Source organism: Drosophila persimilis, unplaced genomic scaffold, assembly GCF_003286085.1.
Source record: "Drosophila persimilis strain 14011-0111.01,24,50 unplaced genomic scaffold, DperRS2 tig00000868-arrow-arrow-pilon, whole genome shotgun sequence".
Lineage (NCBI taxonomy): Eukaryota > Metazoa > Arthropoda > Insecta > Diptera > Drosophilidae > Drosophila > Drosophila persimilis.
The window spans coordinates 141,905-157,128 of NW_020825365.1; the positions used below are offsets into that span (position 1 = coordinate 141,905).

General features: G+C 40.4%; 2 protein-coding genes across 3 annotated transcripts in view; one reads left to right on the forward strand and one right to left on the reverse strand.

Annotated features, from left to right (window-relative positions):
• LOC6602725 (myocardin-related transcription factor B) overlaps nucleotides 1-6,343 on the reverse strand; it is a 50,964-nt gene extending 44,621 nt beyond the window's left edge. Inside the window, exon 1 of the mRNA XM_026993662.1 lies at nucleotides 6,218-6,343. Within this exon, the coding sequence (XP_026849463.1) occupies nucleotides 6,218-6,284 (67 nt within the window). The 5' untranslated portion in view covers nucleotides 6,285-6,343. The remainder of the gene's footprint in view (nucleotides 1-6,217) is intronic.
• Nucleotides 6,344-13,616: 7,273 nt separating this feature from the next.
• LOC6602724 (upstream activation factor subunit spp27) lies at nucleotides 13,617-15,215 on the forward strand. 2 transcript variants are annotated; one of them, XM_026993665.1, is made up of 2 exons: nucleotides 13,617-13,702; nucleotides 13,786-15,215. In XM_026993665.1, the coding sequence occupies exon 2, from the start codon at nucleotides 13,861-13,863 to the stop codon at nucleotides 14,599-14,601; it is 741 nt and encodes a 246-aa protein (XP_026849466.1). In that variant the 5' UTR covers nucleotides 13,617-13,702; nucleotides 13,786-13,860; the 3' UTR covers nucleotides 14,602-15,215. The 2 variants fall into 2 exon arrangements, 1 of the variants encoding a protein (XP_026849466.1); XR_003409211.1 differs by having other exon boundaries at nucleotides 13,621-14,657; nucleotides 14,812-15,215.
• The last annotated feature ends 9 nt before the right edge of the window (nucleotides 15,216-15,224 follow it).

The following is a 15,224-nucleotide window of genomic DNA, read 5'->3' on the forward strand; positions in this document are numbered from 1 at the left end:
AGGCGTACGCCCCGGACTCTATAGTGCGTGTGGGTGTACGGTGGACGGGTGGGTGGTTGGATGGGGGTGCTGTCAGTGGTGTGTGGTAAACTGACGTTGCAAGCAAAGTAGGTGAGGTGTACGAGTGAGCTCTCTCTTTCTATGCGGCAACAAATGAAGTAATCAGCAAAGTTCCAAATCAAAATCGTATTTGTTAATATTTAAATAAATAACTACAATTGGCAAACTTTGAACTCTATAAATTAATCTCTCCTAAAATTTTAATAGGAAAACCTTAAATTAAATTTAAATAAATTGAATCACTTGGATCCTTTGGATTTTGTTAATTTCAATGGAAATTCTTGCACAAAAGTCGTGTACAATAATTGCAGTGGCAATTTTCACCAACAATTGTCTGTAATAAATATTTCTCTTTTTTTCTTTTATCCTGAAACGAAATTACGGTCTTCCTCTAATTTCACCTGAATGGCTCCCACGCTCGTACTATTTCTTTTAATTTCTCCTCCACTTTCCAGCCATTGGCCTCGTTTTTAATGCTGATATTTTCATTGAAATGAGTTCAAAATCAGGGTCGTCGACGTCATTTACTCCACCACCCCCACTCCCAACCCACTGCTACGACCGCGACGACCCCCTCCCCCTTCTCTTTTCAACCATTATAATGCTCGTTCTACATCACATCCCCGATCCATGAACTTGAACTCGGACCCGAGCGATGCCATGAATACAAATTGTTGCATTTACAATACAAAAATTCATGGGATTCCATTTTAATAAGCGAAAAACGGGGCAAATAAATGCAGTCCCAGTTCCAAGTCCCCATCTCTGGAGGTGGCAGAATGCGAAATGAGTAGTAAAAAGGAGGTAGTGGCCGCGAAGGAGTGACTGCCTCGGAAGCCGATTCTGTTTATTTAATAAAAAGCAATGTTCAGCATGAAGAATGGCCTTAAAAAGAATGACAGAACGACGAAGACGGGATGGTAGAGGTGGAAACAGAGAGAGAGAGGGAGAAAACTTCAGTTAAATTACCAAGAAAAATATTTTGCAATAAGCCAAAGAGTAAAATAATAATGAAGAGGAGGAAAACTGTGGAAAAATGGGAAGAAAAGAAGCACAAAATGTTTTAAAAAAAGGGAGGAACAGAGAAGAAAATGTTTGGGGAAAAAGGGGAAGAAAAGGGGCGGAAGAAGAGCGGATGATAGGAGTTGCGGAAAGGCGAAAGAAAACAAAAGGAAAAAAGATACGGAAAATGCGCAGAAGGAGAGTCTGGCAAATTGTTTATACGACAAAAAACACAACAACAAAATTACGAAACACCGGCAGTTTCTTTAGTTTCTCTCCTTCTCCCACTCCCACTCCCACTCTTGTTATCTCGCTCTCTCTGCATCTCTATTGGCCTTTGTCTTTCTCTCTATCTAATTTGCTTCCACATTTCTATGGCAATAGAATGCAGCAGTTGCCAGTAGCAATAATTCATTAAGAGCCGGGAGATAGCGCACGAACGTAGCGAGTGTGCAGTGGTTGGCGCCGTAGCAGAGCGAGTGAGTCGCCGGTCTGCCCCCCAGTATGAACATATAATTTATCGATCAGCAGGCAGCAGAAGCTCCCAACCGCCACATACCAGACCAGACACCCACCCACACCCACACAACAAGCCACCGCCACCTGGTGCCCCCAACACCACCCTCGCGTTCCACCCACTCTCCTGTCCCACTCCATTGTTTATTTGCACAAATGCGTGCGCTTTCCTTTTGTCTGAAATTTCCAATGAATTTTTTTGGCCAGCACAAATTCCAAATAAAAACCGAGGTAAAAGCTGGACAAAATGTGGCCAACAAGTACCTACTATAGAGAGAGATTAAACAATCTTTATACAAAAACACTGCAAGGTGGGAAAACTGCCTGTTGCTGCTGATTCTGTTTGACGAACAAAAACATATGTCTGCAACATGCAAAAGTAATGCAGAACACACGCAACAGACACGGAACGATCTCTCCTTCGATCTACCCCTGGATTCCTATCCCTCCTCCTTCGATACTATATGTATGTTCTACATGAATTTTGACTTTGACTGGACTGCACGTACATATACATATGTACATATGTGTAGGCGTATGCGCATGTGTGTGTGTGTATAATTTGTGTAAACATTGCGCAAGACCAAAAAGCAAGCGGCTACAACGCCGTCCAGGAGTAATAAAATTTCTATATTCAAAAGACGTCAGAACAGAGAGAGTGGGGCAGGAGGAGCTGCCGCTGAATCAGCAGCCATCAGAACAACAGAAATTTGACTACAAAAATGGGCAAAATGCAAATACAGAGGCAGCCAAAAAGCAGCACCAGTCTACCCTCCCAAACCCGATTCAAACCAACACCCAACCCCACCCCCCACCCCCTTGAATTTTCCATTTCCCATGTGTCTATGGGATGTGTGCGTGCGGCTTTTCGGCAATTTTGCGGCATGTTTTTCACACATTTACGCGGGATGGCGAGAGAGGGAGGGGGCAGGGAAAGAGCACACAAAAACAATTGAACACGACGCTCTGGCTGCCATGGATATTCATTCGATCTGATAGCTCTTGTTTTGTATACCCAGCAATCCCTCAATGGACGTTCGGAGGATATGATGGATTATTCACCCTTTTCAATGAATGAAAAAAAAGCTATCCACTGTATAAAGTGATCGACTTATATGAAGAAAAGGATCGGGAGAACCCTTGAAACTGGCGGAACCAAATAAGGAAGTCATTGTGGAATCCAGTCCTGAAAAGATATGAGATTCAGTTTTGGCACAATCTAACACAGTCCCAACCATTATTTAAAATTACACTCAAATTTGGCACAATTTTATATATTATAAATATATACCAACCTACCAGAACTCATTGAAATTATAAAATAAAACAAAAAAAGGTGTCTGATCCATAATTCAAAAGATATCATTTTAAAATTTCAGACAATCATACAATATAAATACCCTTATCTACCAAACAAAATAAAAATCACTACCAGTTTATTATTATAATAGACAAAATCAAGAAAATACATGACAGTAAGCAACAATTTTCATTTAAAATACGAAAATCGCCTTTTCTCTCAGCGAAATTATTGTACAGAGACTTTTACTGTAGAATTCCTTCAATCTTCGTTTATAAAACCTGGATATCCCTTAGTCGTAGCATGCACAACTTGTTCAATATATAGGGGCAATGGGCGATGATGATGAGGATGATGCAAGTGCAAATTTATTTGCCACTTTTGGTTGCCAGCCCCCCATTGCTTGAGTCTTTTTGTTTCTAGGCGAAAAATGTAAGTGAAATTTAAAATTTTCCGAAACCGAAAAGCGTCCAAAATTGATGGATTTTCCAATTGGAACTTGAGTGCTTTGCTGGTTAGTACTCGTACTCATACTCATATTTTGGTAGTTTTTCTTAGGCTTCCCGAATGTACTCTGCTGTACTCCATGAGCTTGGCCCGTCCGTCCGTCTGTCTGGCTGAATGGCTGGGCATTCAGTACATTTCAGTACATTCAGTACATTCAGTACATTTCAGTACATTCAGTACATCCAAAACTACAGAAATTTAAATTTTTTGTTCTCTCTATTTCTCCCTCTTGTCCGGACAGGAGTATGCCCTCTGCTGCCCTTGATTTTGGGATGGTGGGCCCCTCTCAAAACAGCCCCAGCGACACTCATATGAAAGTGTTTAAGGGGAGACACCTCCCATACAGACGACACGAACAACACCTTGTACCCCACTCAACACTACAAATTACATTGAAAATTAACATAAAATAAATGGAGAGCGAAAAAAGGCCGACACACACACAGCGAAAAAAATAGACAAAAAAGCAGTGAAACGTTGGGTACCCTTACGGTTCCCAGGAAAGATGTATGATTTTGGATTCTAGTATGAATTTAATTGGAATATGTAATGGTATTTAATAGTATTTTTTTTTGGAAACACAAATAATTTTCCCACAAAGGATTGTTTCTCTAAAGAATTGCAGTGACAGTGATCTATAAAGACATTTTATTCTTTTTCCTTTGAAAGAAAGTTTATCTTTCTAATAGCGATCGTATGTGGATATAAATTATCTAACTGGTACTTCGAAAGTTTGAGTTTGGTAGAAAATTTTGATAGAAATAACTTCAAAAACGAAAGGCGAAGTTCTCATAGAAACATCATTACTTCGGCTTTTGATTGGATATTGGAAAATACAATGTATACATACATATACAATGTATGTATATATGTAGTAAAAGTCATCTTCTCTTTATTGCAAACATCTTAGGATAAGCATAATGCTCTCTCTTTCTCTTTGGAAAGTGTATGCAAACAGAAACCAGAAAAAACGTTGGCCCTTTTCCTGACTTCTTTTGCCTTTTCATTAAATTAGATTTTATTATTGCTGTTTTTTTTCTTCCTCTCATTGTTGTTGCTGTCGTGCGGCAACTAATTTTGCTGCCCCCCCCCCCCCCCCCCCCCCCCCCCCCCCCCCGCCCCCCTCCCCCCAGCCGAACTTTCCATTTCCCTTCATTTCATTTCATTCCTCTCTCTCTCGCATGTAAATAAAAAAGCCATAAACGAGAAAATCAAAATGAGAATTTTTTACATTCAGCTGCAGTCCCCGGCCTAATCGGAGTCAAACAAAAATTGACTATATATCAAAAGGAAAAAGATATATGTGTGTACATATTTATATACACATATAGTGGAAGAGATATATATCTCGCATATCTCGTATATCGAAAGAGTGTCAAGGCTTGAAAAATTCTGCTTACATATTGAGGATTTTCCTCTAGAGAGAGATATACATATGTGTGTGTATTTGTAAACAAGAACTGTTGATTGTTGCATTTGTTGTAAACACGCTCTCGTTTATGGCCAAGATTAAGGCACAATTTGGCTTATAGATTTTTGTATGTTCTTTTGTTGTTGTTGTCTTTTTTTAGTTACGATTGTAATTTATTTATTTTTATATGCAAGAAAATGTTTATTTGTCAAAGGCTTTTTCCACACGAAAAGTGGAAAAGTGTTTTCCGAAAGTTTCCAAAGAATTTCTAAAGTTTTGTTGGCTAATTAAAGAAGAGATCAGATAGATCTCTTGAGTCATCTGTTCCTTGAAAGGTGGTCTCCTTTCCTCAGTACAATACATTTATATTTTTTTTTTCTTCTGATATATATTTGCCCTGCTTGAGAGTGCGCTGGCATTGAGAGTGTGCCAAAGCAACCACAGGCCTCGCCTCATTAGGGATCAACACTTATGCCCAATTAGACGACAAATAAGATACATTTTAATTTTAAACTTCTCGGATACTATGCTAGTGGTTAAGTCTAAAATAATTGAAAATGTAACCTTATAGAAAAACAATATTTGCTATAAAATTCTCCATCCATTACATTTCTTTATAGTTTTCAAACTCAAAAAATATATTTAAAACAATTAAAAAATGCTCTTTAGGCCTAATTTTTCCTCATAATTATCTGCCCCTCCAAAAGCGAAAGTATTTTTTTCAAAAATGCTCTCTAGGCCTAATTTTTCCTCATAATTATCTGCCCCTCCAAAAGCGAAAGTATTTTGACATTTCCGTAACAACATTTTTATGCTGTCAAGAAATCTTTGTAAAGAAAAAATAAAACCTAAATTTTTGCTAGCTAATTTCGAGGCCTACAGCCGTTGGTTGTCATGGGATTTCAAACCAAAATAAAATTTTAAGTAGACACGTCAGCGGGTTTTCATGTTCTAGCAGGAGAAACTAAGTGCCCTGCACTTGCCCTGGGGAGCAGCAACAGGGGCAGTGGCAACAATCAAAAAATTTAAAACAAACAAATGCTGGTCGGAGCCTCAGGGACCGACGGAGACCAAAGTTAATTCCAGTTCAAGTCAAGCAAGTGCGAAAAAGAGAGGGCAGGCCGTACTAATAGGAAAGAGAGGGCACTATAGTGTGTAAGAGGGAGGAAAAGTTAAGCATAAATCTATCAGTTGTGTTTGGATTTTAGGCCGAAGTTAATAGCCAGTGGATCGGTGTACATTCCCCCTCACCCCCCACCGTAACCCCCTGGGAAACGGTTAGTGAACTTTCCTCGATGCACTTTTACCCAAAAATTTGTTGTTTTTGTTTATAGAATAGAAGAAGATGAAGAGAAAAATATTTTACGTATACTAAGTCATAGGTATAGTAAGAATGGATGGATTGTAAGATCTAGGCATACCCTCACAATGTTTGCAACATTTTGCTGGTGGCTCATCGCTGGCATCGGCATCGGCAATGACCGGCATCGTCCCCCCCGGCGCCTTTCGCTGCAACTTGCAACTTGCAACACCACACACCACTGGCCGGATAGACAGAGAGAGAAAGAGTTTCCTGCTCTTTCCTGCTCCTTTTTCTTTGATGGTTAGTGGGGGGGTGGTGGGGACGTCACACGACTGTCGTCGTCGTCTGCTGGCAGGATGGATGGCACATCACTTAATATCTCACTCAAACTCAAACTCGGAATCAATTGAATTTTTATTCACTATGAGACACACACACACACGCGCGAAGGACACTCACGAGTGTTGTTGTTTAGGTGGTTTTTCTTTTGGGAGGATATATATCTTTCCGTGAGGGAATGCACTGGAACCACCTGTGGGTCAGTCTGCCCCAGCCCCAGTTTCGATAAAAACAAAACAAAAATGTGTATTATTTTTTTTCTAAAGGTTTTCCTCCTCCTCCTCCGTTTCGTTTGTTTTGGTGTCTGCTGCTGCTTCTGCTGCTATATGGAATGTTGGCGTATTCATCGATCGATCCAATGGGTTTAACACTTTTCTATTCTTTTCCTTTGTTTTCTTTTCTTTACGGATCTGGGGCGATCCTCTCGCGGTACGCTTTCGTCTGCTACTGATGTTGAATGTTGTTGATGTTATGTTGGATGCTGCCTGCCTGATGCTCTTCTACTTCTGATGCTGTCTGTCTGTAGTCTGTGTGGGACGTCACGCCAGGCTATTTCTAGTCTTTTTTGGCTTTCACATTGCGCTTTTTTTCCGTGGAAATTGTTGTGTTCGTTTGGTTCGAGAGGAGACGTTCAAACGTGAAACCTCCGCAGAGACCACTGAGGAGAGACACGGCCAGGCGCACGCCACGGTGCTCCCATTTCGAATGCTTGAGCAGCAGCCGCAGCAGGAGAAGCAGAAACAGTAGCAGCAGACGGACAGACAGACGGACGGACACACACGGATACGGCGGCGCTTTCGAAAACGTAACTGAAAAGTTTCGAAAATTCTCTCGAACGAAATGTTAGATAATTTTTCCGAAGCATCGTGGCCGAAAAGTCTTTTTAATCAATTTTTCCTCAATGAAACAATGAACTTTCACATTTCCTACACAAACAAGACACAACACAAAACGATCTTTGGCTTTCTCACTCTCTCACTCTCTCTCTCTCTCTCTCTCTCTCTCTCTCTCTCTCTCTCCCTCTCTCTCTTTTCTTGCTTCTTTCTTCCGAATCCCTCTCTCAATTTCGAAAACGTATTTTCGAAAATAGACCCCGTGCGCTACTCTCTCTCTCTCTTTCTGTCTGCTCTAGAAGATCGGCGCACGGCTCTAAATTTCGAAAAAGTTCTTTGCAAAACAAAAAAAAGTTCTGCTACCCGTTCCGTGCACCCTACACACCAGAGGAGACTTCAGCGCTTAGGCGGGCATTCAGGATCATCCGTCATTCGGTTTCGGGTTTGGAGGGGTTCGGGGGATCGTCGGATAAGTAGGTTTCTGGGTCAAGGCATGTGTCCAAGCACTCAGTTTCTAATTGTTTTGCAAGGGGAGATTAGGAGCTTCAGAAGAAAGGTCTCTTTCTCTCTGTCGAAAATTGCAAATGACAAGCGAAAAAAAGGCAAAAACCTTGGTTGCCATAAGGCCAGGCGTAAAATGGCTTTTAAATGATTGAACATTTTTATTTTTTTTCATTCCGGGTTTTTTTGGTTCTTAGAAAATACAGGGATAGAAAAGGAAAGGACACATATTCGTTAGCGTTCAAAATATACAAAAACGAGGAGGAAAGTTATCCTCCGCCAGCCGGCGGAAACGCTTCCTTCTGGACGTTACAAACATCCATGTTCCATGTTCATGTATAATATATAATATTGGGTATATAAATTGTTGGCGAGAGCAAGCAAAGCGAGTAAACCGGGGGCTGGCGCACGAGCGAATCGTACAGGGTATAGTCATATAAAATTCATATAATTTATATTCCAAAAAGACAACATATAACATATACATATGTACCAAAATCCCTTCAGTTTTGGTAAATAAATATGGGAGGACGATCCACAATTGACTTTCACTGAAGTGATTTTTATTTTTACAGCTATCATTAAAATAGGGTCAATTTTAATAAATTGAATTGCAGAATTAAATTTAAATCGGTTTAGTTTTGATCAAAGATCCATGGCAGTTTTTCTAAAATTTGCTCGAGTCATATTTTAGATCTAAAGATACAAGATGGCCCAGATTTACGGAAAACAGTTTCAATTAAAGAAAGATCATTAAATTATAGTGGTGTCAAGAATCACTTATTCTTTTTGAGAGAATTCTGTAAGAAATAAAAATGAAAAGGATCTGTTAGCTCATATCTCCACGTGTTTTACAGTCTAACGACCCGCTCCAAATACAAACCTTATAGATGCTTCAAAATATTTTTAATCATTTTTTATGAATATATGGTGCGCTAACCTTTGGGATATGCCTCGAAGCATAATTTTCGACCGACCATTTTCAGACACAATTATTACATGTTTTTGTGCTTTTAAAAAGGAACAACAATTGGAAACAAAATCATATTTATTATTTTGGCAAATATCCAAGAAAGAGAGATCTTAACTGCAGATATAATCCTTTCCCCTTAAAGAAATGACCTTGAGATGAGAAAAACTTTCGCTCAATCTGCAGCATAATTCTCAGGCCAATAAACAAATTCACACATTGGGGAACCAAAATTCCAAATATAAAGATATAATTTATGAACGTTTCAGCATTTCTAAACATGAAATAAAACAGTGAGTCGCTTTCGAATCGATAGATAGATAGATAGATAGATAGAGAGAGAAAGAGTAGTGAGAGAACCACCTGCATGACTAATCTTTGAACCGCAGCCCCATTTTCTCTTCACAATTGATTTGCGGGTGGGGCCACAATCAAAGTAAATTGCAAATACTTTCAGTTTTAAATTTAGATTCAAGCGACAACAAATTTTGTTTAAATTTAGCACAAAAGTATATTTATTTTTTATATGAAAATAGAAATATACATTTAATAGAGTAAAAGCTAGCATCGCAGCCCGCTTCCCTCTCACAATCCACAAAAAAAAACCCTCAGAAAATCAAGCAACTAAAAATACGAAAATTGACTCAGCCTCTGATTCGTTGGTTTGTCGTTGATTGTGGCGACACACAGTACCAGAACTGAAGAGAGCTGAAAGCCGACAGAATATTCTACTTCTACTATATTTTTCAAATGTCTTTCCAAACTGGGAACTTCAATGAAAGGCCCCGTCTCCCAGGGAGTCTATTAGGGAGAGGAAGGATTACTCAGAGGTCGACGCGCGCAGCTCCTGCGATTGTGTCATGGCTGTGGGGGCGTGTTTTATGACGGCTTTACTCGTACGTGGGCATATCCAAAGAATCTAGAGAACTATTCCCGGACTACACTGCCGATCAGAATTGTAAGAATTCAATAAAACTGGGTGTGGTATTCATTAACTACGGACAGTTTCAGATTTCCTTAAATATTTCATACGTTGAAAACACCTAAAATTATACATTGTGTGGGATCAAAACATGATAAAAACTTTCACTTAATATCCACCAATCTTGTACTTTTACACTCTCGAAACGCACTGTCTTGCACAAATCATATTTGCCTTAGATTTTCTCCCCATTTTCTGGTTTATGGTATGATATGGAGAGGGAGGAAAGCGGCCTTCAATACAGAAATTGTCATAAACAAAAATGTGGCAATTTCAGCCATTTGCATTTTTCAGTTATACATATTCCATGCTCAATGCAAGTGCAATGTCAGGAAAATCCAAAAAAATGGCCCAAAAAATACAAAAACTAAAAAAAAGGGGAATTTATTTGCAAAATTCGAGAACTTTCGAGCGTCTAGAGGAGGTGAATACGGATGTTGAAAGTTTATGAATGCACATGTGCTAGAATCATAATAAAAAGATACAAAAGATTCATACTGTGCATTTCCACCCCACCAGCGCCCCTTCGAAAGTTTAATTGTTACCACTAAGCCACTAGTGTGGCATCCACTGTCAAGCACCTTGTCCAGGGTCACACTTTTCCAAATAGTTTAGCACCGTTTAAGTTATGAGTGGGACGACTTTTATGGCCCATTGTGCCAGCATTCGCGCAGTCACTTTCCGAAAAAAAAAAGTACAAAAAAAAAACAGCAGAAAGCTCCGCCAATCAATTCCCGAACGACTTAATGCAGGCAACCATTTGCTTATTTATTTTTTTATTTTCTTTGTGCATAAATTAAAAAGCGGGTAGCATAAAAAAAATATGTGTATAAGAAACAAACACTCAGACACACAGACACACAAATCGAGCGCGTCAGAATTTCTGGTGTGGGCGAGAAAATTTTTTTCTTTTCTTATGTTTTTGTTTTGTTTTTTTTTTTTTTTTTTAATTTTTTACCGTGCGAAAGTTTTTGTTGTTCCTTGTGCCGATGCTGATACTGCCTTGCCTTTTACTTTGACGTCGTTTCATAATGACGAAAAGGCGAGCATTCAGTTTTTAAAGCAGCTATAATGAAAAGATCGCATCAACTGAAGACAGCAGGGGGAAGAGATATTTAAAGATCGAAACGCTGCAGTTAGTCTAGGTATTTGCAGCGGGTGGTGCCGGCATTTAAGAGCAAAAACATTGAATGATTTTCTTATATTTTCTCAGTTTATACCTAAAACTATTGAGCAGCAATCATTTTTAAATCTTATTTCAATGATCTATCGGAATGCAATCCGATACATTTTCATCTCAAATCCGATCAAATTCTAGCCCACCATCGACTATCGATACCTCTGTAGTATTTGCCTTTCCAAAAACCCCCACTCCGCCACCTGCTGATTTCATAATCAACGATAATTTATGTGATTACTTAAATGAGCAATGTTAGATCGCTTGGATATAAGAAACAAAAAGAAAACAAAAAACTATGCCAAGAACATCTAATTGGTACACAACAAGAAAAAAAGAAAAAAAAATGGAAAAAAAAAATTCTGAAATATGAAATCTGTCCGTCTGGCGTGTCACACTGGTGGCACAAAGTATGCCCACACACCAGTGGGTGGTGGCCGATCAACAGGTAGAGGGAAGAAAACTACACGACGGGCACTGTATAGCGACGACAGCCGACCGCAAGAGACCAACACAAAAAAAACGTTAAGAAAATCGACTAACAAACAACAAGACGAGACCACAGGCGCTGCAATAAATAAATATTCAAATCGACTAATAATGCTACAGAATATCGTACATACATATGTATATAAAAGCGAATGTATGTATGACAAGAAAAAAACCAAAAGGCGACTATTTAGTGCACTACATTTGTGGATTCTAGAAATTTTTCGTATCTGCTTACTACTTGTATCACTTATTCGCCTTAAGCCTCGATACTATTTTATCGAAGAGCTTATTATATTTCCCCTTTTTGTTTGGATCATTCTACAGCCCTCCTCTTTAGCCGAAGGCCTGAATAAACATCTACCAAGCAAAAAAAAGATAAAAAGGAGTAACGGAAAAGAGAAAGAGATAACAATGGAAGCAAGCCCCCGAGGAAACGATTACGTCTCTCTTTCACATTTCAATTCTAAGGGCTAAGCTTATCTCAAAACGGATTAAAATACATTTATCTAATTTACAGAGCTAGTGCATCCAACAATGAATAAAACATGCCAGATTCCGTGTCATATCCGCGGAAAAGACACACACAGAATACCCATAAAATGGAAATGGCCTAGAGACTGACTGACACCGAAACCGCCGCCGCCGCCACCACAACAGCTGCAAAAGAGGGGACATGGTGGAGTCCATTTGATTGGATATTTTCTCTGTGTAAATATATATATAAATATGTATATATGTATATACATATATATGCATTCCGCTTCCCAGTCAGGTGGGATTTATTCGCCTTCTGCACAGTTTAAATTTCGTGAAATCGAGAAGAGAGGCTGGTGCGATATTTATACTCTGTGATCTTCGAAAAATGTATAGAACTTTGTGGTATTTTATTCGGTATTAATTCCAATTGGGATTTACTTATACTTTGCAAATAAGAAAACAAAAAAAGGGCAGGGCTATCCAAAACGCCGGCAAAACAAAGACGCGAATCAGAGCCACAAAACGGAACAAGAAGTACAAGAAGAAGAGAGCAGATAGCAGGCACCAGAAATAACTGTATATCACTTTAGAAATTGGCATTAAATATATGTACATACATGAATGCGAAAAATGCAACAAAAATCACAGCAGCGCTGCGTGCAACGTCTGCCTCCAGGTTGAACCCAAATATCAAAATTAGAAAGAGAACACACTACACGCACGCACTGTGGCACGTCACTGGCACGCACACTCTTGCACGCACCGCACTATGCCTATCTATATTTAAATAAACAAAAAAATGGCATACAAAATAGCAAAATTACCTCAGCGCCTGATTAATGTTGTTGTTGTTTTTGTTGCTGGTATAATTTTTTATTGGTCGCCAGCGTTGTTGTCGTGTTATTGTTGCTGCAGCTGGTGAAGTTTGAGGAAATTACGCGGCACGTGGCATGGGATTGACAGCGGGTGGCACTGATACAACATTTAAGACCGGAACTAAACCGATGGATTGAGCGTTAAAAGTTATAAAATGTTTATTAAAACTTTTGAGTGAACAACAAAAACGCGATGTTCTCCACGGGAGATTCTAGCCAGTGCTGCCAACTTGCGTCTTGCGTGGATGTCGGATTGCACAGAGGTGTATCAATTTGCAAAGAATTATTTTTTAAATAAGCAATATATCCAAAGGTTTATAGATTTAATTTGCTAAATTATTTATTTAAACACGTTTTTAATTGAATTTTTGCACATAAACTCCTTCACAAAACAATTAAGACAGCGCCATCTGTGATTGGTCAGCCGAACTATTTACAGCATTCCCAAACAGTTGGCAGCCCTGCTATCGACAGCGATAGCGATATCGAGAAATTGCATCAAAAACCAATCGCAATACAGAAGGGTGACTTTTTACTGTACATTCCATACTTTTTTGTTTATTTTGACATTGAAATTGCGTGGCAGATATATTTACGGTGTATCGTTAATATATTTTCATTTTCAAAGGTATATTTAAGAGCAAAGGTTATGTTCAAAGTTACCGCCAAATTCATCATTTATATATCGATTAGCGATACAGTGCTCTCACCTGCGACGAAAAAATGAGTCGTAATTTTGAATGGGCTATACAACAGGGTACGCACAACAGGCATGCGCTGCATTTTCTGGGTCGTTCTGCCTGTTGTCCACACCCTCTTTTTCCTTCCATTATGTAGCAAATGTGTAGTAGCCGTGTAGAGTTTTTTTCATAAAGAAAAAAACGCAGGACGCCGCCGCCGCTTGAAAAAATCGCCAGCCAAAGGAAGGTGAAAATTTAGCCAAAAGCAGACCCACGGGTGAGCAGCAGTTCGCACCCAAGCCTAACACAGACCTAGCCCCAACTAATTCCACCTGCACGTGCTACCCGATCCGCTCGCAGTGCCGCAGAAACGTGTCTGAAGAAGGGGGCCCCTCTGCGCGTCTACAGCAAAACAACAGGAAGAACAAGAACAAGATGTCTGACATTTCCAGCGAGGACCTGCGCCGCGAAGTGCAGGCGGTGCTGAAGGACGCCGATTTGGCCACCATCTCGGCCAAGCGGGTGCGCGAGCAGGTAGAGGGAAAACTCAATTGCTCGCTGCTCGGCCGCAAGAAGGAGTTCGACAAGATTGTCATGGAGGTGATAAACGAGCAGCAGGACGAAGAGGAAGATGACGACGATGACAAGGATCCCGATGCCGATCCGGACGATGAGAGCGAGCCAAGCGAGGAGGAGTCTCCCAGCAGCAGCGAGGAGGAGAAGGCCAAGAAGAAGCCGGTACAGAAAAAGCGGCCACAGCCGACCAAGCACAAGGCGCCTAAGAAGAAGCGCAAGACACTTAACGCCGACGACTCGGGCACCGAAAGCGATGCAGGCTCCGATTCCGACTACGAGGTGGTCAAGAAGCCGCCCGCGAAGAAGAAGACCAAGGCCGCCGGCGGCGGTAGTTCCGGCACGGGTGCCCCTCGCAAGAGCACCGGCTTCACCCGCGCCTACAATCTCTCGCCCGAGCTGTCCGCCCTCATGGGCGCCCCCTCGCTGCCCCGTCACGAGGTGGTAAAGAAAGTCTGGGCCATCATCAAGGAGCGGGATCTGTACGATCCGAAGAACAAGCAGTTTGCCATCTGCGACGAGGAGCTGATGAAGGTCATGAAGATCCGCCGATTCCGCACCTTTGGCATGCTGAAGCACCTCAAGCCGCATTTCCTTGACTAAGCGTGAAGAGGAGGAGGAGGAGCACTCTCCACCCAGATCCCATCCAGATGCAAACGGTCAGCATGCACCACCACCACAGACACCAACCAACACAAGCACACGCACACTAACATCTCTATACATCGCATCGCTTAATATTAGTTTAGTTTTTCCATTTTTCTCTTCAGTCATGTCACCGCAAACCTTTCGGCTCTGTTCCAATCTTTTAAGACTTACTTTTACGCGATGTAGACAGCGACCAGGACAACCAACGACAGCGAGAACCAGGAAACGATGGACTCCGACGATAATGACGCCCCATTTGACTCCTTTGGGGAGCCACAGCCACAGTAGCAATGTGTTTAGCATTAAAACCTTAATTAAGACGGATCTACAGAACAATTTTTATGTAGTCTACGGCATTTTAATTATACATAAAAAATTATATTTAAAAACAACTGCGACTAACAAAACGAATTGTAACAACAACAACAATACATGATGAAGAAGAAACGAATTGTATAATTTTTTGTGTAACGTACTCTCGTGTGTAATTTACATTTTATAACAAATCAAAGAAAAACAAACAATTTTAAGGCATAATAATCAAGAATAAACTTTGAAATAGACGACGAGCAATGATG